At 33.4% G+C, this 22,584-nt stretch overlaps 1 protein-coding gene across 2 annotated transcripts in view; it reads left to right on the forward strand.

Moving 5' to 3' along the window:
* Positions 1 to 19,665, forward strand: part of NDFIP2 (Nedd4 family interacting protein 2) — a 74,990-nt gene extending 55,325 nt beyond the window's left edge. Inside the window, exons 4-8 of one of the 2 annotated variants that reach the window (XM_055096897.2) lie at positions 3,524 to 3,617; positions 7,378 to 7,502; positions 12,147 to 12,213; positions 14,838 to 14,922; positions 16,334 to 19,665. In XM_055096897.2, the coding sequence (XP_054952872.1) occupies positions 3,524 to 3,617; positions 7,378 to 7,502; positions 12,147 to 12,213; positions 14,838 to 14,922; positions 16,334 to 16,406 (444 nt within the window). In that variant the 3' untranslated portion in view covers positions 16,407 to 19,665. Of the gene's footprint in view, positions 1 to 3,523; positions 3,618 to 7,377; positions 7,503 to 12,146; positions 12,214 to 14,837; positions 14,944 to 16,333 lie in introns of both variants that reach the window. The other variant, XM_008950570.5, reaches the window with a different exon arrangement.
* The last annotated feature ends 2,919 nt before the right edge of the window (positions 19,666 to 22,584 follow it).

Here is a 22,584-nt window from a genome sequence, read left to right on the forward strand (position 1 = left end):
ATTTCTATGAAAAATGCTAATTCCAAACTATTAATTTTATTAGATGTTTAGAACATGGCTTGTTCTTCAGGTAGACTCATTTCATCTTATAATGGGTAGGGCTCTTTTTTTGTAACTTGTTTTAAATTGTTGCAGTAACTTGTCTTTTGACTAGATAAATCATGAGCAACACCAGGACAGAGATCTTGCATTTACATTCCCAGTACCTAGTTATTTATCAGGCACATTTTTGTTGTTTAGTCAATGACAGTTGATTAAGTTAATGAATGCTTTCTTTGTGTTAGCCAATGTGGGAAAATAGGAAGAGGAAAACACCACAGGTGTTCTGTTACAGCTCTCTATTTTAAAATATTTTGATGTCTTTACCAATTTCAGGATTCACAAATTAATGTTTAATGTAGTTGAAATTATTGCCTAGATACCATTTTATTTTTTAAACATCTTATATAAATATTTCCCTGTTACTTAATAGTTAAATTCCCTGTAATCAATATGCTATTGAAACTTAGTGGCCATTCCTCTAGAGTGAACAATTATTTTCACATGTTTGTGTTTCGATTTTTTCTATTAATATTATAAAAGACATATTTGGGCATATTGCAGTGACTCACTCCTGTAATCTCAGCACTTTGGGAGGCTGAGGCAAGCAGGTTGCTTGAGCTCAGGAGTTTGAGACCAGCCTGGGCAACACAGCGAGACCTTATTTCCACTTAAAAAAAAAAAAAAAATTAGCTAGGTGTGGTGGCATGCACCTGTAGTTCCAGCAACTTGGAAGGCTGAAGTGGGAAGATCACTTGAGCCCGGGAGATTGAGGCTGTAGTGAGCCCGGATGAAGACTGCAGTGAGCCATGATTGTACCACTGCACTCCAGCCTGGGTGAGAGTGAGATCTTGTCTTAATTTTTTTTTTTTCCTAAATGATGACTTTTGATAAAATTTCTGTATTGATTTTTTGGTGGTGGTTGTTTTGTTTTTGAGGCGCAGTCTCACTCTGTCTCCCAGGCTGGAATGCAGTAGTGCAATCTCAGTTCAGTGCAACCTCCGCCTCCCCAGTTTGAATGATTCTCCTGCCTTAGCCTCTTGAGTAGCTGGGACTACAGGAGCACGCCACCACATCTGGTTAATTTGTTTTTGTATTTTTAGTAGAGATGGGTTTCGCCATGTTGGTCAGGCTAGTCTCGAACTCCTGACTTCAAGTGATCCACCCACCTCGGCCTCCCAAAGTGCTGGGATTACAGGCATGAGCCACTGTACCTGGCCTGGACTGATGTTTTAAAATACACAGTATGAAATATATTTTTGCCATCACACTGACAATTTTTTGTTCTTACTGTGCTTTAATGTTTATTTCTTGAATTAATTTGAAATTATTTAAAATTTTATAAATATGCACTTAGTCATGGCCAGTCATTAAATTTAGTATATTGAGTTTACCTATGATATATGATTGCACAATTTAAGGGATCTTTGTGCCCGAATAATAAGCAATATAAAATGGTTTTGAAAGTTTTTTTATTTCAGGATAGCAGTATGCTTAGTGAGACTACCATGATTGTGTGGAAACAACATCAGTGTCCTGGATTCAAGTTCCACTTTGACCCTCCTAATTATGTGATCTTGAGCAGAGCCCTAGCTTCTCAGACTTGGCCTCACAAAATTGAGTTATTCACACTCAACTGAGATGATGTGTACCGTTTTAGTCCATTTTCACACTGCTATAAAGAAATACCCAAGACTGGGGAATTTATAAAGAAAAGAGGTTTAATTGACTTATAGTTCTGCAGACTGTATAGGAAGCATAGCAGCTTCTGGGGAGGCCCCAGAAAACTTACGATTGTGGCGGAAGGTGACGGGGAAGCAGGCCCATTTTACATGGCTGGAGCAGGAGGAAGAGAGAGAGTGGAGGGGTGATGCCACACACTTTTAAACAACCAGATCTCAGAAAAAACAATAATGCGCACACTCACTATCATGAGAACAGCGCCCAGGAAAATGATGTGAAACCATTAGAAACCACCCCCATGATCCGATCACCTCCTACCAGGCCCAATCTCCAACAGTTGAGGATTACAGTTGAATATGAGATTTGGATGGGGACACAGATCGAACCATATAATTCTGTCCCTGGCCTCTCCCAGATCTCATGTCCTTCTCACATTTCAAAATACAACCATGCCTTCCCAAGAGTCCCCCAGAATCTTATTCCAGCATTAACTCAAAGAGTCAACAATCCAAAGCCTCATCTGAGACAAGGCAAGTCCCTTCCACCCATGGGCCTGTAAAATCAAAAACAAGTTAATTACTTCTACGATAAAATGGCACTATAGGCATTGGTTAAATATGCTGGTTCCAAGAGGGAGAAATTGGCCAACAAAAGGGGATACAAGCCCCATGGAAGACCGAAACCAAGCCTGACAGTCATTAAATCCTAAAGTTCCAAGATAATATTTTTTTGAGACAGTCTCACTGTCGCCCAGACTGGAGTGCAGCGGTGTGATCTCGGCTCACTGCAGCTGCTGCCTCCCAAGTTCAAGCGATTCTCATGCCTCACCCTCCTGAGTAGCTGGGATTACAGGCATGTGCCACCATACCTGGCTAAATTTTTGTATTTTTAGTAGAGGCAGGGTTTCACCATGCAGGTCTTGAACTCCTGGCCTGAAGTGATCCACCTGTCTTGGCCTTCCAAAGTGTGAGATTATAGGTGTGAGCCACCACGCCTGGCCAGAATAATCTTTGACTCCATGTCTCACATCCAGGGCTTACTGGTACAAGGGGTGGGCTTCCCAGGCCTTGGGTAGCTCTGCCCCTGAGGCTTTGCAGTGTACAGCTCTATGGCTGCTTTGAGGGACTGGCATCGAATGCCGGCAGCTTTTCCAGAAAAAAGGCCGCCAGTGCCTCTACCTGGAAGACATGTAGAAACATGATAGACTTGGGGAGAATTGTCTCCTAACATAGTCTGCTGTTGATGGGCATTTAGATTGTATCTAATCTTTTGCTCTTATTAACATTGCTGGAATGAATTATCTTTAATACATCATTTTTATAAGAGGGAATATGTGTGTGTGTGTATACATATATATATATGTGCAGTATATTTTAAGAACTGGAATTGCTGGATCATAGGGTATCCACATTTTTATTTTTGATAATTATTGCAAAATTGCCAACAATAGAAGTTGTACCAATTTATACTCCACCACTGGTTATGAAAGTTTTTATTTTCCAATCATTACTAATGCAGCACTGTCACATGTATCTTCTTGATACCATTTTTATGAGTTTGATGTTATTCATCTTTTATCTTTTTTGTGTTTATCTTTAAAGTTACTCTTTTCAAATGTGACTGTGAAAAAATATTACTTGCTAATGCTTATTGATTACTCTGTGCCAGACATTGTACTCATTATTGCATTTGTCTATACAACAAATTGAGAACATTAGATGTTGCTGAAGTTCTTATGCTTACATTTAAGATGATAAAGTTGTAATTTTTAGTGAGCTATTCTAATGTTACATATTTACAGATTCAGGAGGAAGAGTGTCCACCAAGAGATGACTTCAGTGATGCAGACCAGCTCAGAGTGGGGAATGATGGCATTTTCATGCTGGCATTTTTCAGTAAGTAATCTTCCTAAACTATTTTGGGTTTTTTTTATGAATTGGCTGTATGCGTATTAAAGTAACATAGTGAAGAGAAGCAAATATTGTTAGCATATGTCTACCTTTCTTAAAATGTAAATTGTTCCTGATATTGGACTAATGAATACTGTGATCATATGTTTAAATACAAATCCTAGAATTTATTAAACTCTTGTTGGATAAATTTATGTCTTGCAGCCATTATGAAGATGCTGACATGTAAAAGTACATAAGCATATTTAAGCTATTTCAGATTTTTAAAGAGAAATACTGCTATATTGGTGCCCATTCAGCTCTGTAGGAGCGTATAGAATGAAACTATAAATTCCACTTTTGGGGCAGAGGATTTCCATTTGAGTGTCCTTAAGCTAGAAGAAGGATTGGAAAAACAGATATTCTGGGCAACTGGAACAGTGTCACTTGGGACAGACAGTTATGAAAGTATAAGTCTTATTTGGGGGAATGTTAAGTAGTTAGAAGATCAGAAACAGTAACATTTTAACATCTTGCAGAATTCTTAGTATTTGACTTACAAAGTAAATTTAATCTTCTTGAGGGAAGACTGTGTCAAAGTCTTCATTATTTCAATTCATAATACAGGGATTGACATAGTAAACTCATTAAATAATAAGATGCCCAATCAACTGTTTAAATTACTAAAGCCAGTGGTAGAAACCCAATATTCATTTAAGTAAGTTTATTAGTCTATGATATAGTTAATTTCTGCCCTCAATCTGGTTAAATGACAAAGCTTTCATTCTTGGATAGAATGCTGATTTAATTCAATTTAGTTAAAAGCTTTATTATGATCATAAAACCGAGAAATAATTTACTTATTTAAAGTGCCAAATTCGGCTTTAAAAAGTAGAAAATACAGCCTTCGTGAGTTGTCACTTTTGAGTCTGAAAGTTCATGTAAACCCTGTCCTCCAAGTTTGAAATGTTTCTTGCTTCCCTTCTATTTTCATCTGCTGAAGAAAAGAGGGGGAGGGGAATGAGCAAGGAGGGCAGGCAGCTCCTCAAATTTACTAATTGTAATGTTCACGTTGTCAACCAGCTAATGTATATGCAAGATTTAAATCTTAAATTGGTTTTAGTTACAATTTCTAGTTAGATAATGTTAGGTATAATAAAAAGGAAATAAACTGTGGTTATAAATGAGTGCTGTTTTGTAATATTAGTCTTGAGAACCTTGGTTTTTATCTTAATTTTGGTTTAACTGGTAATCCTATATATTAATAACATTTTAATAACAAACTTCTCACAGTTTGTTTACAAAAAAGAGTAGCTTAAACATTCAGTACTTTCATTGTTATTATACCTTTTAAGAAACCTTAATTAGAAAGGAAAGGATCTAAATATATTGTATTACTTTTAGTATAAATACCTGTTTCTGGGGAATAAAAACATGTTATTTGACACCTTCTAATTATGCAACTCAGAAATCTTATTTCTCCATTTATTTCACTTACCACCAGTATCTTCTTTTTAATTTTAATTTTTTAGATTTGAAGCCCTTTCACTGATGTGTTATAAATGCATGGTAACTTAGACACACTGGATGACTTTATTCTTAGCCAGTGGTAGTATATTAGTTAATATAATGTAAATGTATATATTTATATTTAATAGATTTAATATATATTTTACTAAATTTTTACTAAATTGTTTCCACAACTTATATATTTAATGCTTCCTGTTTTACAAATATTGTACCAACATTATAACAGTAAATTTATATTTTTACCTGTATTTCCTGATTTTTTTTTCTGGCAGGCTATAGGCCTAGAGTTTATTTGCTTAATAAGCATAGATTTGTTTGTCATCACTACCATCTAGTGGCTGTTTTTCAAATTGCAACTGGCTATATTTTCCATGTTTCTTAAATATCTAATAGCTACTGTGGGTAAAAAGGTCCAGAAATAGATTTTATTTTTAGTGTGGTTTAATTATAACTTAAGCATTTCAGGTTATATAACTTGCACAAGTAAAATTACAGTGAATATCAATAAGACTATTTCAATTAAAACCTTTTGGTGGCTTAATTCTTTCCTTCTTTATTTTCAGTGTTTTACCTCACATAACCTAAAAAAAGTTTACACTTAAATTTGGTAAGATAATTGCATATTCTTGTTCAGAAAATGTAAAAGAAGAAATGTTTGTAATAATGCTTTTGCTCTCAAAATCCTTTTAAAGTGTTACCATAAAATGCCTCAGATACATGCCTAATGTGCATATCTCTGATCTTATTTTTAAGAAATTTTCTAAGAGAATGGAACAGAATTTGGTTATTTGCCAAATACTAGAAATGAAAAGTTTATGGATAATTGACAGTCTATGGAAATGACCTTAAATTTTAGTACTTCAAAATGTAATGGGCTCTTATTTGATCCTGTTTAGAAAACTTTTCTTCTGAGGTTTAGCTATTTGTACCGTGTGTGAATCTTCACATCAGCATGCCATGATAATAAGTAATCACCTGCATTATTATCATTTTAGACTTGAGGGAAACAGAAAGAGAAGGTATTTGTAACCTTAAAATAATTAGAAGGGTGTTTTGAAATGTGAATTCTGATTTGTAAGAAATTGCCAAACTGTCTTCCAAAGTGGCTGTACTATTTTGCATTCCCACCAGCAATGAATGAGAGTTCCTGTTGCTCTGTGTCCTTGCCAGTATTTGGTGTTGATGGTTTTTTTTGTGTTGTTCTGTTTTGCTTTTTGTTTTTTCAGACATTCTAATAGTTTGGTGATGGTATCTCATTGTGGTTTAATTTTTATTTCCCTAACAATTGATGTTAAGCATCTTTATTCAGTTTATTCTTTTGAGCACCTACCATATACAAGTCAAAAAGTTACAGTTTTTAAAGGGGTTATCTGGACACTACACATCTTGACACATCTTGGAAAACAAAACATTGATGTCTTATTCTGTCCACAAAAAGCTGTTTTTTATATAGCTTTTACATGACATTACATAGCATAAGTAAATTGTGAAAAGGAACATCTAAGAATTGTAATTACAGCTGAAGAAACCCATAAAGTATTTGTGAAGTATTCAATTTTATTGTTTTGTTTACCTTTTTTTTTCTTGCTCTGTTGCCCACACTCCAGTGCAGTGGCGCGATCTTGGCCCACTGCAACCTCCACCTCCCAGGTTCAAGCAATTCTCCTGCCTCAGCTTCCCAACTAGCTGGGATTACAGGTGCCCACCACCACGCCCGGCTAATTTTTATATTTTTAGTAGAGACAGGGTTTCACCATGTTGGGCAGGCTGGTCTCGAACTCCTGACCTCAGCTGATCCCCCTGCCTCGGCCTCCCAAAGTGCTGGGATTACAGGCATGAGCCACTGTGCCTGGCCTGCTTTACCTTTTTTAAAAAGCCAATTTTGTTGGCTGATTGCTTAGGCTGGACTTCTTGGGTGGAACCACATGTGAGCTACATTGTGATCTGGTTTTAAGCTAGTTTATAACTGCAGTTACAACCATTAATGATAAGCTTTCAGGAATGGATTCCTGTTGGCCAAACTGACAAGAAACCAAGCTTACCCATCTGTTGATACACAGTATAGCAAATAAGCCATTTGCAAAAAGTAGGCTATAGTCTATAAAGAAGGCTTAATTGGCAGAGTTAAAAGAAAGGGAGCTGCTGTTTCCATTGAGCCATGAAATATCATTAATATGTCTATGTTAATTTGTTTCCAAATTGTGGTTTATAAAAGAATGGTTTCTGTTGCTTTTAGTGGCATTTATTTTCAACTGGCTTGGATTTTGTTTATCCTTCTGTATCACCAATACCATAGCTGGAAGGTATGGTGCTATCTGCGGATTTGGACTTTCCTTGATCAAATGGATCCTTATTGTCAGGGTGAGTGTCTTGATAGCCTGTATCTCTTTTATCTCTAAAATGAGATGTATGAAATTTTCTGTGTGGTTCATAAATGGTCACTTTATTTTCATGAATTCAGTTATTTCAAGGCTTATTCTTAAATCCTATACTTAATCATTATTGTGAGCTCTGTGGTATGAACACTTTATAACTTTATCATATGAGAAGTTGTTAATATAGTGGAAAGAACTTTGAAATAATAAAAATTTAAGTTTGAATCTCATCTTTTTTATATGTCTTAACTTTATTTAATTGTTCTGAGCATTAGTTTCTTTATAATAGGCTGATAATAGCTGGCTTGTAGGATTTTTATGAGGTATGGAAATAATGTAATTAAAGTACCTTATCCAGTTACTGCACAAATATATGTGCTCAGTAAATCATGGCTACTATTATTGTGATATAGTGCAGGTATGCCTAAATTAAGTTAAAACATAAAAATTTCTCGTTTAGTCACATTATCATGAACTTAAATATCTTCTCACTGTTTTCTTTTGAAAACATTGAGAGCTCAAAAGTAAAGGCCTGTGAAGTGGTTATCAGAACTCTTTTTTTCCCTCATGCTTCTTCTAACCTTCCTTATTTTCCTGTTGTTCCCTGAAGTCACCCCCTGCCTTCTTATCATTTACAAGATAGTGAGTAGGGAGACAAGTTCCCCATCTTAACAACTTTTCTAGTCTCCAAGTAGTTTTCTGTAAAAATTGCATAGGCATTGGTGTTGTTAGCATAATCGTCCCCCAGCCTTTTGAAGGCCTCTTTTGACTTCTTTTTACAAATGTTTCTTCCTAGTTTTTTTTTGTTTTTTTTAACTGTAAGATCTAGGAGAATGATCAAGAGTGCTTTACTTATTGTTGTAATAAGTCTTTTGAAAAGTTACCTACACATTTTAAATGCTGTTATACAATTAATAAATTAAAATACATACATTCTACATTTAAACATTCATTTCTAATTGAATGAGCTAAATCCTCCTAAAATTTTTAGTAGAATCATAGATCAAATATATTAGCTTCTCTTAAATGTTCACTTTGATAATATATATTATGAAGTTGATTTAAAAGTACCCACTATGAACATATTAATGTTTATGGATGTAATGCATTTCTTCATTATTTTAAAACTTATAGCTTTCCAGGGTTTCAGTAATCCATAGGTTTTGATTATTAATCAGTTAATTCTTGGTTGGGACCTATGAACTGGTTTCTTCTAAGATAGTTAAAATTTGAGCCATCATTAGAACTATCCCCTGACAATCTCTTGTTTTAATTTTATTGCAAAAGATGTACAGTGGGTTCCTAACACATGTATAAATCTATTAGGTGTTACAGAACATACAAAGATAAAGGCACAATCCCTTTCCTTATAGAAATTATTATTAAAAAACCTCAAAGTTGGGCCTAGATAAGTCCAATGTTGATTATGATACTAATAGAATTAAGCACTATTATTCAAATGGGATTTCTCATCTAAATCACAGAACATAGAAAATGATATGAGGACTGTTTTCTCAATTCTCCCTGTTAGTAAATTGCTAGTATCATTCTAGATGTGTAAGAAAGAAGTTAATGCATCTTATACAACTTATGCCCTTAAAGTATTACAGCTTAATTTTCTCATAAGAACCTCAGGTTGAGAAGGGATTAGATTATCTAGTTATCACCTCTAGTTGATGTGATAAGATGGGGAACTTAAATTCAAAGACTAGAGTTTCTTACAGTTTTGTAAGGTAAATACTGTCACCAAGTTTGATCACCAGGACTGTTTAGTTTCCCTTAAAATACTTTAACTGAGTTAGAGTTAATGTTATGCCTTTAGTGTGTACTAAGAAGTGTTATAAGAAAAGGACTTAAAAAAATCTTTTGTATAAAATAACAATAACTGCCATTCATTTAACCCTTAGTGTGTGCTAGGCATAACTTGTTACAAGCAACGAATTTTCAAACTTTAACTGTATCTCTGATGCTGGTGATGATTTAGCCATTTTATTGGTGATGAAACTAAGAATAAAAAGAGTCTAATAATTTGCTCAAGGTCCCACAGTTGTTTTTTTTGTGGAGACGGGGTCTCACTCTGTCACCCAGGCTGGAGTGCAGTGGTGCCATCTTGGCTCACTGCACCCTCCGCCTCCCGGGTTCAAGCAATTCTCCTGCCTCATCCTCCAAGTAGCTGGGACCATGGGCAAATGCCGCCACGCCTGGCTAATTTTTTGTATTTTTGTAGGAACAGGGTTTCACCGCGTTGCCCAGGCTGATCTCAAACTCCTAAGCTCAGGCAGTCTTCCTGCCTTGGCCTCCCAAAGTGCTAGGATTACAGGCGTGAGCCACCGCGCCAGGCCAGTCTCACAGTTTTTAATGTGAATTGACATCTACCTTGGTCTCAATTCATTGCCTATTTTCCTACTTCTGTACTGCCTCTGTTACACTGTACTTTGACTTTTACTATAATGCTCCAAGTAAAACATTCCTCTTAGAGTTTAGTGCTGAGAGAAAAGTTTTCTCCTAAAAACCTGGTGTTCCCTTTCATTAGATAATAAGTAATTTATAAATCATACTGCTGCTGTCCATTTTGTGTCTGAGCTGCGATGAACCTCGGATTTTGTGTAAATATCTTTAGCCTAGCCTTCTGATACTACTTCTATCTAAGGTTTTTTATTATCTGGTTAAAAATACATATGTGTTTTATTAAAAACTAACAAAGTACATTTTGAAAGTAGACAGGATGTAAACATGAAATAGTGATGTTATATTAATATAATAAAATCAGATGAATTCATAATGTTCATTAATTTATTTTCCAAAATTTGATTTCTCTAGCCTGTGACTGGCCAATCAACATGATTGGTTTACTTATATGAAAAAAACAACAGTTGGCTTAGGCTTATGATTTTAGTATTTTAAAACATTTTTGCTAACACAGTAATGAGTCCAAAAGCATTTCTTTATCCTTCTTACATAGCAAATCCTTCTCTTTGACATCAGGGTGAAGGTAATTATATTTTTCACTAGGGAGTACATAAGAACTAGCTTTATGGTAAACATTTTTGGTGAAGAATGACTGTTCTTGATGTTCAGGTTACCTGTTACTGGGTAACACGCAGAAATTTGAAAACGTATTGCCTTTGTTCTTTATTCTTTTTTGTTCTTACAGCCTTTAAGACCTATATGAAAATGTTGTATTTCTAACTGTTAATCACTTGACTAAAAAATAGTATAGTACCATCCTGTATAAGCTGTATCTTTTCAATTTCAAGTCCCTCCTTCATTGTACATATATTTTAAAGATGTAGGTGTACATGGGATTTATGTGTTTAGTAGTACTTTGAAATTTTAAATCTCTGAAATTACTATAAATTTTAAAAAATTAGTATAAAATTTAAAATATGAAATTACTATAAATACTGAAATTACTATTAATGGTTTATTTATTAATTGGAAATACTTCCTGAGAAAATACTTAAAAGGCTATAAAAAACAGACTTAGATAATCTTTATTTGATATGCTTACTAAATGATAGCATTATTTACAATTTGTAAGCATTTTTTATTTTTGCCAAAGCCTAGGATTTTTAAGCTTATATGGAAATTACCAACAAATAATTGGAAATCTTTACCTATAAAGTTACAAATACTTTTAATTAGTATTAGATTTGAGAGCAAGTCTGCATTTAGTGGAATCATTTTTAGTTACATCAGATTCAGTTTGCAGACCAGTGGAAACAGGGTGGGTAAACACAAGCTAATTTTTAACAGTTTTAGAGTAGGTTATATTAAACACTTTTTAAAAAGTAATCATTTGAGGCATTGTTTTAGGTGCTAAAGTTATCTGAAGTAACTGAAGAAAATTAGATTGATTTTTTAAAAAACCTTTTAAAATTAATGAAGTGTGATGTCTAGAGTCTAGTCAAGGAAAGGATAACTGTGTCCAATATCATCAAACTCTGCCTTCCATCTTCCTGTTCATATTCCCACACCACGGAGAATATAAAACTGTCTACCATGGCCACTAATAGGAACTGTTGAAATGCCACTTTAAGGTTCATTTAGCTGTTCTCAGCTCTCTGTTGGGAACTGAATGCTAGAGCATCTAGTTTGAAAATAAAAAGACTCTAATGGGGGTCTTTATGCACCTAGTATTTTTGGCAGTGATTAACAGTAGGGGGTGTACAGAAGGTCAAAAGCTCTTCTTTTGGAGGTCAGCAGAACACCCCCATCTGATAAGATTAAACTAATGTGGCTTTTGGTGTTAATATCTGAAGCAGCGGGTTGCTGTAGTGTGTTTGGGATGGTAGTTGTGGTTTTGAGAGATTATGAAAAAAGGACTGACGTGAAATTTCTAATAAGAAAATGTGTGATTCAGACATACAGCATTTACTATTTCTTGCGGGGAGTTTGAAACTGGTTTTTGTTTCCAAAAATACTTCAATTTTTTTTTGCTATTGCATAAGATGATTTTTTCTCAAATAATTTATATATGTGTATGCCATTAAGTGTTTTTATTTTTCCTTTGTGCTATTTTTAAGTGTTAAAGATTATTTGAAGTAAATCATTCTGAAACTGAAGATAATTTATGATTTTCAAATTCAGGTGTATGAATTCGGTTAATATATTTATGTTCACTCCATAGTTTTCTGATTATTTTACTGGATATTTCAATGGACAGTATTGGCTTTGGTGGATATTTCTTGTACTTGGTAAGTTTATTCTTAATGCATTTAGTTTAACTTGGATATTTCCAAAAACTGTAAGATGTAAATAAACTGTGTTGCAATTTATGTGGAAATTATTTTTCTTCTGTAAAATTCTCATATTCAAACACATCATCTCACGTTTTTAAACTATTCTATATAGCACTACAGATTTCTTAGATTTAAAATCCAGAGGCTATCAGTGTAAAGAGTCAGTGGCGGGATGATAATTGAATGCTACAAAATTTTAAAATAACAACGTGATAAAAAATTGTCTTTAGCATTTATCTCAGAAAACAGACACAAATGACTTCTTTTAATGATCTTAGGAAATTTGAGAGTTGGATAGTTTGGTTGTTCTATCTGTTCTCTTATTTTTCGATCATGTAAACATTCTTTATGCTTTTGAAATGTGCCTTGAATTAATCATTAATCAGCCAGGCATAAGGAAAGGCTTTATGCCTAATGATCACAGTGCTTTTGTTGAGTTGTCTTCCTATAAGACGTGTCTTTTTATTAATATTGATGGAATTTTATGGATTTTCAATTTTTGTTCCCTTTTGTTTTTTACCTTCAATGTGAGATAATTAAGTTAATCATTAAATCACATTATATCTTTAATCCACATTTCAGATGTATTTGCTGACATAAGGAATACCTTTTGTTTCCAGTTAAGAGTAAAAGCCCATGTTTCACTCAGAATTTTACCAGAAAATAACAGCATTTCAGTAGGTGGCAGTCTTCTCTCTTGAGTTTTTATTTAGTCATACTGTTGGATCTTTAGGATCTTTTGGGAAACAAATTATTGTTGGTCAGATAAGGTCACTTAATTCTTTAATAGCTATATTGAAATTGTTTTAGTGTTGTGACTTTGTTGAGATGCATCTGGAGGTGAAGCCAGTTTTATATTATGTGTTCTAACTGCCTGAATGCCGTGTTCTTTATTGAGTTTCTTACCTAAAAGTGAGAAGGTTTATAAAGTCTATTAAGTATTTAAGCATATTAAATGAGTACATTTGTGTGTATATATATATTATTTAGAGATTGGAGGAATCTTAGGGAGGTTAGTGTGGGGCAGAGTAGAATACAGAGGACAATGCCAGTTCCACTTCAGAGCCATAATCTAATGTTTATTTATTTAGGGGAATGTGAAAATGTAATCAGTGATAAAAATGTTGCTCTCACATATGCTGAAAAGAATGTTGAGCACTTTGTAGAATGCTGAGAAACAGTAGCCACTGAGTGATTGGTTTTTAGGTATGAACTGGGTGGCTTCTTTTAGAAAATGCCTGAGAAGTAAAATGTGTGTTAGAAAACAGCAGCTTTAGAGACAAAGGAAGGGATCCCACAAATAAGTTGGTTTACATTTTTCAATAATATTTTTTACATTTGGATAACAGTATTATTATCTTTGAACAGCATCTGGAAGGGCATGAGGGTGGAATTCAGAAGGAGTCCCAAACGGAGGGAGTTAGGATATGGGAAGCAGATGCGATTGGGTTTAGCTGTAATTTATACCATTTAAGTCATCATTTGTATCTCTCTTCTGTCTTTCCTCTCCAATTTACTACACACATGCTTCTTGTTTTTAGTGATTTGATTACTGTCTTGCAGTTGGGGTACAAATTTAGTTTGAGACTTCATATTTTAAATTCACAAACTCCTTTTCCTCCTGGTGAGGAAAGTCATACACATACAGTAGATATCTTCCGTTTTTGTTTTTGGATCCCCCCCACCCCGTTTTCCTGGTTAAAAATTTGCTGGAGTTAATAAATGTTTCCCTAAGAATCATATGCTTAAGTATTTCAAAGGCTTATACTAGTAATGGTAATGTTTTATACTTATCTAATATTTTTTATGTGAAACTTTAGAGAATTTTACAGGTATTGCTTTTTAAATTATTAAATATATTTGTGGTGGTTATTTTAAAATACTACTTTACAAAGGAGAAAACTGAGGTAGATATAAGATGTATCCCAAATAATCTAAATCATTAGAGTGACTGTCTTCCAAGTTGTCTTTTCTAACTCATCTTAATTTTTTATTGTAAGTTAGTTTTTTATTATTACTTCAAAATAAGAACTCATAATTAAAAATATGTACATAATGCACATATCTTCAAATACAGATTTCACAGATGACAGGCACTTGATATTACTATACAGGCTTATTGTTTTTTTCCTTACAATTGTTAGCAACCTCATGTATATATTTCCTTTTTATCTACTTTATATAAATAAATATGTCTTAGTTCACCCAGTAGTTATATTAATTGAAAAGATTGAACCCATGGGTTCAATGGGGTTTTTATGAGTTGAATCAGTTTAAGTGCGTCAGGTAACTTTACTATTGAAGAAAATCACTTAAATGTATATTTTTATGTAATTCTGGATTTTTATAGCTAGATTTGCTTTAATTTTGGTACATCTAGGCTTAACAAATTGAAAAATTGTATTTCCTTGTGACAGAGTTTATCCTTATAGTGTAAAATATATTACAGAAATGAATGGAAGTCTGCAAATAAAATTCCTTAAGCCAAGAGGATCTTGTTTATAATTGTCTACTTTAAATTTATCTTGCCCTTTTCTGTATAAAAACATAGTATATCCATATTATTTCAACCTTCTCAGGCCTGCTCCTTTTCTTCAGAGGATTTGTTAATTACCTAAAAGTCAGAAACATGTCTGAAAGTATGGCAGCTGCTCATAGAACAAGGTATTTCTTCTTATTGTAGAGGTAAGAAGTATTAATCTGTGAACTCTGCCTATTCCCTTTATGTATTCGAATTTGCCAGATACATATTAAATGCCTAATGTGTATTCATGATTTTTACTGTTAGCATATTTAATATTTTTAATACTGCTAACAGTCAGCTTATTGAAATTTGATAAGTCATAGACCTTTTTAGATAACTTTTAGATTTTTAAAATTGAATTTCATAAATTTTAATTTTTAAAATACATAGCGAGTGAACTGAAATTTTGAATCAGACTTTTAAAACTTCTCTTTAAAGATTAGCCATAGAATGTATATGAAGTAACCACCAGCACAAAATTTGAAGGCTTGAAAAAACAAAATATGACAGTACTTAGACCGAAGGAATGAGCATTTTTGTCTAAAACAATATGAAATTCACATAGACATCTGGTGGAGAAAAAAATCTGATTGAAAAACAATTTGTCTTGCAGTCCTTTTAACAGTCTGGATTAAGGAATAAAAATCATGTGAAGAAAATAGTTCTGTTATTGTTTTCTTAATGTGTGCTGATTTTTTATCAACTATGAAGGCTACAACTTGAATAAGTAGGAATATGAAGAAATGAGTAGAAGTTGTCTTACTGGTTATCCAGTGAATTTCTGGAGGTCGTGGGTATGGTAATAGTATTTATTTATTGTTCAGCGGGAGTATCTTCACATAAAGTAACCTCATACTCCCTATTCTACTTTTTAAAGCAAGTACCATGTACTTTATGCCTATAAATAAGGTAAACTTATAAAGCATTTGAACTCTATTACCAAAATGTCTACTAGTACTTAACTTCTGAATGCAGGACTATAAGGAACAAAGTGTTTCAAGTTTATTAAGTATTCTTTTTTCAAATAAATAAATTGCATGCTTTGTGATTTGGTTGCTTACATTTTATCATTTATATAAGTTATACATAAGCTTATATAATTTACTTATTTCTGCTAGAGTACTATGAATACATTTGTATTTCTAGATCATGTTAAAGTATCATTTTAAGTGTTCTACTAAAGTCTCCCCCAACCACTCCCAAAGAAGTCGCTTTTTTATTTTAACAAGCAAAATATCCTTGCAGACAGTGGCATTAAGAATTTGTCAGTATTAATAATAAGATTAAAAGGCAAAGTAATTTTGCTGTTTTACTAATTTGTGTGATTGTCTTCTGTGCATTTTGAAGAGTCTAAAATACAATGCAAATATTTTCTAGATGAAAATCTGCTATAGAAACCTTACACTTTAGAATGTATTCTGATATGTAGACTTTAATGAAGAGAATATTATATGCTTAATATAATTCTTCTATAAAATGTGTTGTATTATACTATGATTTAGATAAAGACAACTTAATACATTTTAAGACTAATTCCTTCTTTGTCTCCAGACTGCATCAACCCGACATTCCTTTCTTATACCAATGTGAAATTTCCAGATCGTCTGTAAACCTACAACTTTAATAGAAGACTACTAATAACAGAAGACAAATTAGTGAAGAAAAGACGGAGTTTTGAAATTGAATGGCAGGGTGGTTTTTGCTTACAAGCCATTTCTGTTCATTCTTTAAGTATCTATATTTCATTTGTTTTGCACATATGCATATGTGCCCATTTAAGATATTTGCATATACTTGATGGAAACCATAAAGTTGTAGCAGTTAAGTCCAGTCACATTTGGTTAATCAGTGTTTGATATAATTGAAAGAGTTGAGTGGATAAACAGTCTTCCAGCTTGTAAATGCCATTGACTTCTGACCTGACATTTAGTATAATAAAAATGAAATTCTTAACCATGTCAAATGATTTAGTTTCTGGCTCTTAGACTCATCTGGCAGTTATACACATGAAACATCTTTTGTTATATAAGGTGTATTGAAACCTGCAGTGCTGATTATTAGAAAGGATTTGTCAGATTTTTGAACATGATATTTACATTATTATTTAGGAAAACTCTTCCTGTAAATAACGATGCATAACTTACTTTCTGCAATGTTTTCTTAGAAATTGTGTCCAGATAGCTTTCACTAATTTTAAATTAAGTGAACTAAATATATATGTGTATATGTATACACATATATATACACACACACATATATATTTAGAAACCTGAGTGTTAAAGATAGAATTTGTTTTAGGACAAATTTTAAGAAAATGTGGGAATACCAAATGTCCTTTATAAGAAAAATAAATTTTTTTTTAAGGGACATACTAGTTTTAGGGATTTTCAGATGGGAAGCTGCGTTTTTAGGATTGCCCATCTTAGAGATTCTTGCAGGAAGAGATTGTATTAGATATTATATTTATTTCATTTAAGATAATTTTCAAAGTTAATTTTCTAAATAAGATAATTCTCATTTGTGTTTGTCTTTTAAAAGGCCAATAAAATATCTTTCAGTATCATTGTAATAATTTTTTTAGAGTTTAATTTGTAAAGCTTAGCAAATAAAATCTTGTACTATTAATAGTTTCTTGCTTTATGTCTTTAGGATTAACTTGTAAAAAACATATCCTGAACCGAGATATGCAAAACACTCATTTTCAAGTTATGGAAATGTGTTTGTGGCATATAGGACTGTGGGGTCTGTGTGTGTAGTGAGAGTGTGTAGCCACTATTATAACTGGAATTTAATTTACATTCATAAACTACTATATTTCCCATCTTGCAAATCATTTTATGTCTCATCTGTTTTTCCTTTCAGTTATATCTTTGGTTTTGAATACCAACATTTAAAATGATGGTATTTTATCTTTTAAACTTAAAAATTATTTAATACAGCTATATGGACCTTATAAAATTGATTTCTTATTTATTATTAGACATTACTACTAAAAGGTACATCTAACTATTCAGGGACATTTTTCCATTTCCAAAAAATAAAATTTATTATGCTTTATAACCTCTTCTGTATTTTCTAATTTTTTCATTGTCTTTGATAAATAAAACATAGTTTTGTTTTGCTAATATAGCCTATTTTTTGTTTTGTCTCATTCAGTTTACTTTCCTGCGTAGAATTTTTATTGTTATATTAAAATTTTTATTGTTGTATTAAAGTACCTGTGTTACACCCCTTGAAGTAAGACAGTAGCATGGGGTAAAGAAAAAATATTTAGTTTAGTTGCCTAATTTGGAAGTTAATTAAAATTAAACTGTACTAATAACATATTCAAACTCATGCTGGATCTCTTTCATATTAATTTCTTATAGACCTGTACTTTATTCTTTCAATAATTTTTAAATGAAATTAAGCTTTGCTACATGGTAATTAAATAATTACTAGGAAGCTTAGCTATCAAACATCGACTTACTAAAATTCCATTTTAGCTTTTATGGTATATGTGCTTGTTTTCTGAATATGGATACATGTTACTTTTGATCCAGCATCAAAACTTCACTTTTTGTTTTGACTTTTCCCCCCAAATCTATAAGGTTCAAGTATACATATTACTGAATCCTCTATAATTGGCATAATTCAGTGGTAGCCTTAAATCTCATCATGTAAGCAGGGGAATCAGAATGTTATTTTCAAGAACTTAATGTTCCCTTCAGATATATAAAATCCTGCATACTTCATTTCCTGTGAGCTTGAACAGCTGCTGTTGTGTTTTGGGGATGCTTGATCATCTTTGCACTCTGCCTTAAAGATTGAAAAATCAAAACTCTTGTTAGGGTATCTAAACATTTTTGAGTGTGAACTGGGGATTGGAAGTTAATACAAAAAAATTTCAAATTATTTCTATTGTAAATGAATAAGCTAGTCATGGCTAGGATAATCCATTTTCATGTATTTATGCAATAAACTGAATTTTAAGGCAAAAATAACACTTTTCTATATAGTGTATGCAGGACAGATTTTAGAAACTTAGATTAAAATACAAATCCCATTACATTTGGTTAAAATGAAAATCTCTGCTTAATGGAAAAAATACTAATCTTTAGCCTATTTTGAGTCTATAAGATATATTTCATTTTAGACATGCCTTCTAAGTTGTTCACAGATTTTTACCTGCTAAAACAATATTATTTCCAGTAAAACCTCTCCTAACAGGAAAAGTGGAGTTCAAAATATCCAATTGGAGAAAAATTCAGAGTTCCTTCATTAAATATAATTTTTTTCATCTAGTATGTACTATTTCAAGAAGTGCAAAAAGTAATGATAGTGAATGTGATACCATACTTAACTAAGGTAATATATATCCTTAGTTTGCTCAAAAGAGTCCTGGTTATTCCTGTTTTCTCAGCTTAATAGTGCCTCATCGTACTCTCAAAAGTGTTCTAATTTGGAGGATAAGTTATATGATCATCCTGTGTATAATTGTAGACTGTACCAAGAAGCAACTACCTTAGCTCCACTGCCCTTTGAGGGATGGAACTGGGGTAAGGGCAGGAGCCAGTTATTATTGCCACAGTGTTTTCTAATGAACCATTTGGCCTGTAGAAGAGGAATAGTATTTTTTTTAATAGTTGTATTTGAATGATTCCAGCTTATTGTAAATACTAAACTGAACGGCTTTTATATTTTTAACTGCTGTTAAATGTTATTTTAGCATTTATTAGTTGTTTATTATTTAATTCTTCAAATAGTCATATGAAAACATATATTTGATAAAGGTCAATTGTTAGATGATAATGTGCCATTCATTATCATAGGAATGTCCTTGCCCATATATAAAACATGCTGGCATGTATTTTACTTGTTAATAAAGTTGTATAGATGTGGAAGTGTGAACCTGTGATGCATCCTTTTCAAAATCAGTTTAAGATTCGCATATTATCACGACTGTGACCTCACTAAACTGTTTATGTGACAAACCTTTCAAGATTGGAGATGAAAACACTTGTGAAATTAGGTTGGGGTTGCAACATCTTTTAACTTCTCAGTTATTTGTATGTCAGGAGACAGATTGTGGTTTAATTTTAATAAACAAAATATCATCTTTTTGAAAATAATTTATGTTCATTTCTACTTTGTAAAGTATCATTGGTCACCTAGGTCAGACCTGCTTATGGGTTTGAATTCTTATTTGGGACATAATACCTAACATGTGAAAATTTCCAGCAAGTAATTAAGAAAAATAGAAAACTCATTTCATACTTTTAAAAATATGTTTTTAAAGTTTAAGCTCAGAATATTTGCTTCTTTTACTTTTTTGATGTTTTGAGCTTATATTTCATTATTTTTGTTTTGAGAGATTGAGTTACTTGCTTTTAAAAAAATTCTCTTTGTTTTAGTAGAAACTATTATTTAAAAAAAAAATCAACACCTAAACAGAGAATATATGCGGTATTACTCCTTTAACAGCGGAGGTTATAGCAAACCAAAGCAATACTTCCAGTTCACGGAATCTTAGGGGTTTTCTATCTCTTCATGCTTGCAAAGAACCACTTTACTACTCCCTAATTAACTTCGTATTTGCTCCTTAAGTCTTCTCTCCTGCAAGTGGAATTAAAGCAAAAGTTACCTAGATGACATTTGATCTTAAGGGACGCAATTAGGTGAAGAGGGGAAGGCAGTTGCTTGTTTACCAAGCAGTAAAGCATTCTAGCTGGTAAGAAAAGTGGAAGTTTGCACAGATCTCTCCAGGCAGAAGGGTCCCTCAGATTTTTAATCTGAATTGATTTAGATGATACTACTTTATAACTAGTGACACATTTATTTTGCTCAAAGAGCCACTGCACTGAAATCCTTGTTAGAAGTGATCAGGAAATAAGTTGGTGGGCATGTTCTTTCTGATTCTAGGATAAATTACTTCACCAGCTTTCTCTTACAATCATAGGTCAACCTTGGGTTTATTTTTTAAAATGGCAGTTATGTCAAAAAGGAAATACTTAGATGGGATTCAAATTCCCCAGACTCTACCCTGATCGTCCTTTGGATCATTGAAATATTTTCGAATGCCTGTTAATAGTTCTTGAAGAGATGATGCTGTTACTACCACTTAAAATCCATCTTTTACTCTATTCCTCTTTCCACCTTCTTTGAAAAAACAACAACAAAAAAAACCAAAAACCTTAATTGCTATCTCTTTTAGGAAAGCTTTTTCTCTCATCCTCTTTAATTTTGATCATCTTGGTTTCCATAGCCCTATGTGTGATTTCTGTCAAGGTACTTATGAGACAGTGCTGGGAGTATTAATTTTTAGGTTACTATCCTCAATGGTAGATATTATATCTTACTCAATTTTGCATGTCACTGCCCCCCCCCCCCACAACACCTAAGCACAAAGCTCAATACATTTAATGAATGGTTGGATAGGATGGATGCCAGTGTGAGGCTGTGTGTATGTACTGGCATATATAAAATGCCTTCTGGCCTTTAACTTAGTGTCTAATAGAGGAAGATTTATAAACAGGAAAATTGGCTAGTATTCAGGTAGGAACAAAAATCATGGGTCAGAGCAATTGAACACCAGGAGAAAAAGGGCAGTCTTCACTGCAGAGGTGACATTGAAACTAGATGTTAAAGAATAAGTAGAAGTGTGCAGTGAGTTTAAGCATTTCATACATTCTCATATTTTTCCATCTCTTGCATGATGTTCTCTGCCTTCCTTGATTCTCCTCAGAAGGAAGGAATTATCTTTCCAATTCTCATAACAGTTCTTCTGAGGCTCTTTATTAAACCGCTTTCTACTGTGTATTTCAGTACTTTGCATTCATGCCTCACCACTTCTGCTTGAGGGCAGGATCTGTGTGAGGTGTAGAGTCATAGCCTCCAATGAGCCTAGCACATACTAAACACCTTTAAAAGATCAAGATTTTCCACATCATTGTGAGCCACTCACTTTACCACTGCAGATACCACTGCAGGTGTCCACAGTGGTACAGACTTCCTTTTCTCCAAATACACTGTGCAAGAAGTAAGTAGAATAATTGCGAACATCTTTTTCACATATCTCCCAACTTCATCTCCCTCTCTAGAAGTAACCACTATTAACAATTTATTACACGCTCTTAAAGATGTTTTCTGTGTAGATTTTTCTACTAGGATGAGCCTGTGCTCTATGATGTCAGCATAACTTCTGGTTATGAAGGTGAGAGGATCCCAGGTATGTCTGAAAAAGTGTACCTCTTGCTTTGTAATTATAGGAGACCACTCTCAGGGGAGAGTAGTGTTTCTTTATTGCAAACATAGTTTATTTACTGAGAAACCAAGGTTTATTTTCTTGGTCCTTTAGTCTCTAGATGAAGAATGACTTGTGGTTTCAAGGCCATTGGGAGCTGAACTGTTCCAGGATCTGATACATGCAGCAGGTAAATGTGCTATTTTATGAACTCCTTACAACTCCATTTGGTGAGAAGTTCTCTGAAACGAGGTCAATTGGAGGGAAAAGATCAGAGTTGACAAGAAAGTCCAGCCTGGGTAGGCTGAGAGAAGACTAAAATGATGCTGGGTTTAGGCTGGGCGTGGTAGCTCACGCCTGTAATCCCAGCACTTTGGGAGGCCAAGGCAGGTGGATCACATGAGGTCAGGAGTTCGAGACTAGCCTGGCCAACGTGGTGAAACCCCGTCTCTACTAAAAATACAAAAATTAGCTGGGTGTGGTAATGGGCGCCTGTAATCTTAGCCACTTGGGAGGCTGAGGCAGGAGAACCACTTGAACCCAGGAGGCAGAGGTTGCAGTGAGCCAAAATCACACCACT

Source organism: Pan paniscus, chromosome 14 (assembly GCF_029289425.2).
Source record: "Pan paniscus chromosome 14, NHGRI_mPanPan1-v2.0_pri, whole genome shotgun sequence".
In the NCBI taxonomy this organism is placed as follows: domain Eukaryota; kingdom Metazoa; phylum Chordata; class Mammalia; order Primates; family Hominidae; genus Pan; species Pan paniscus.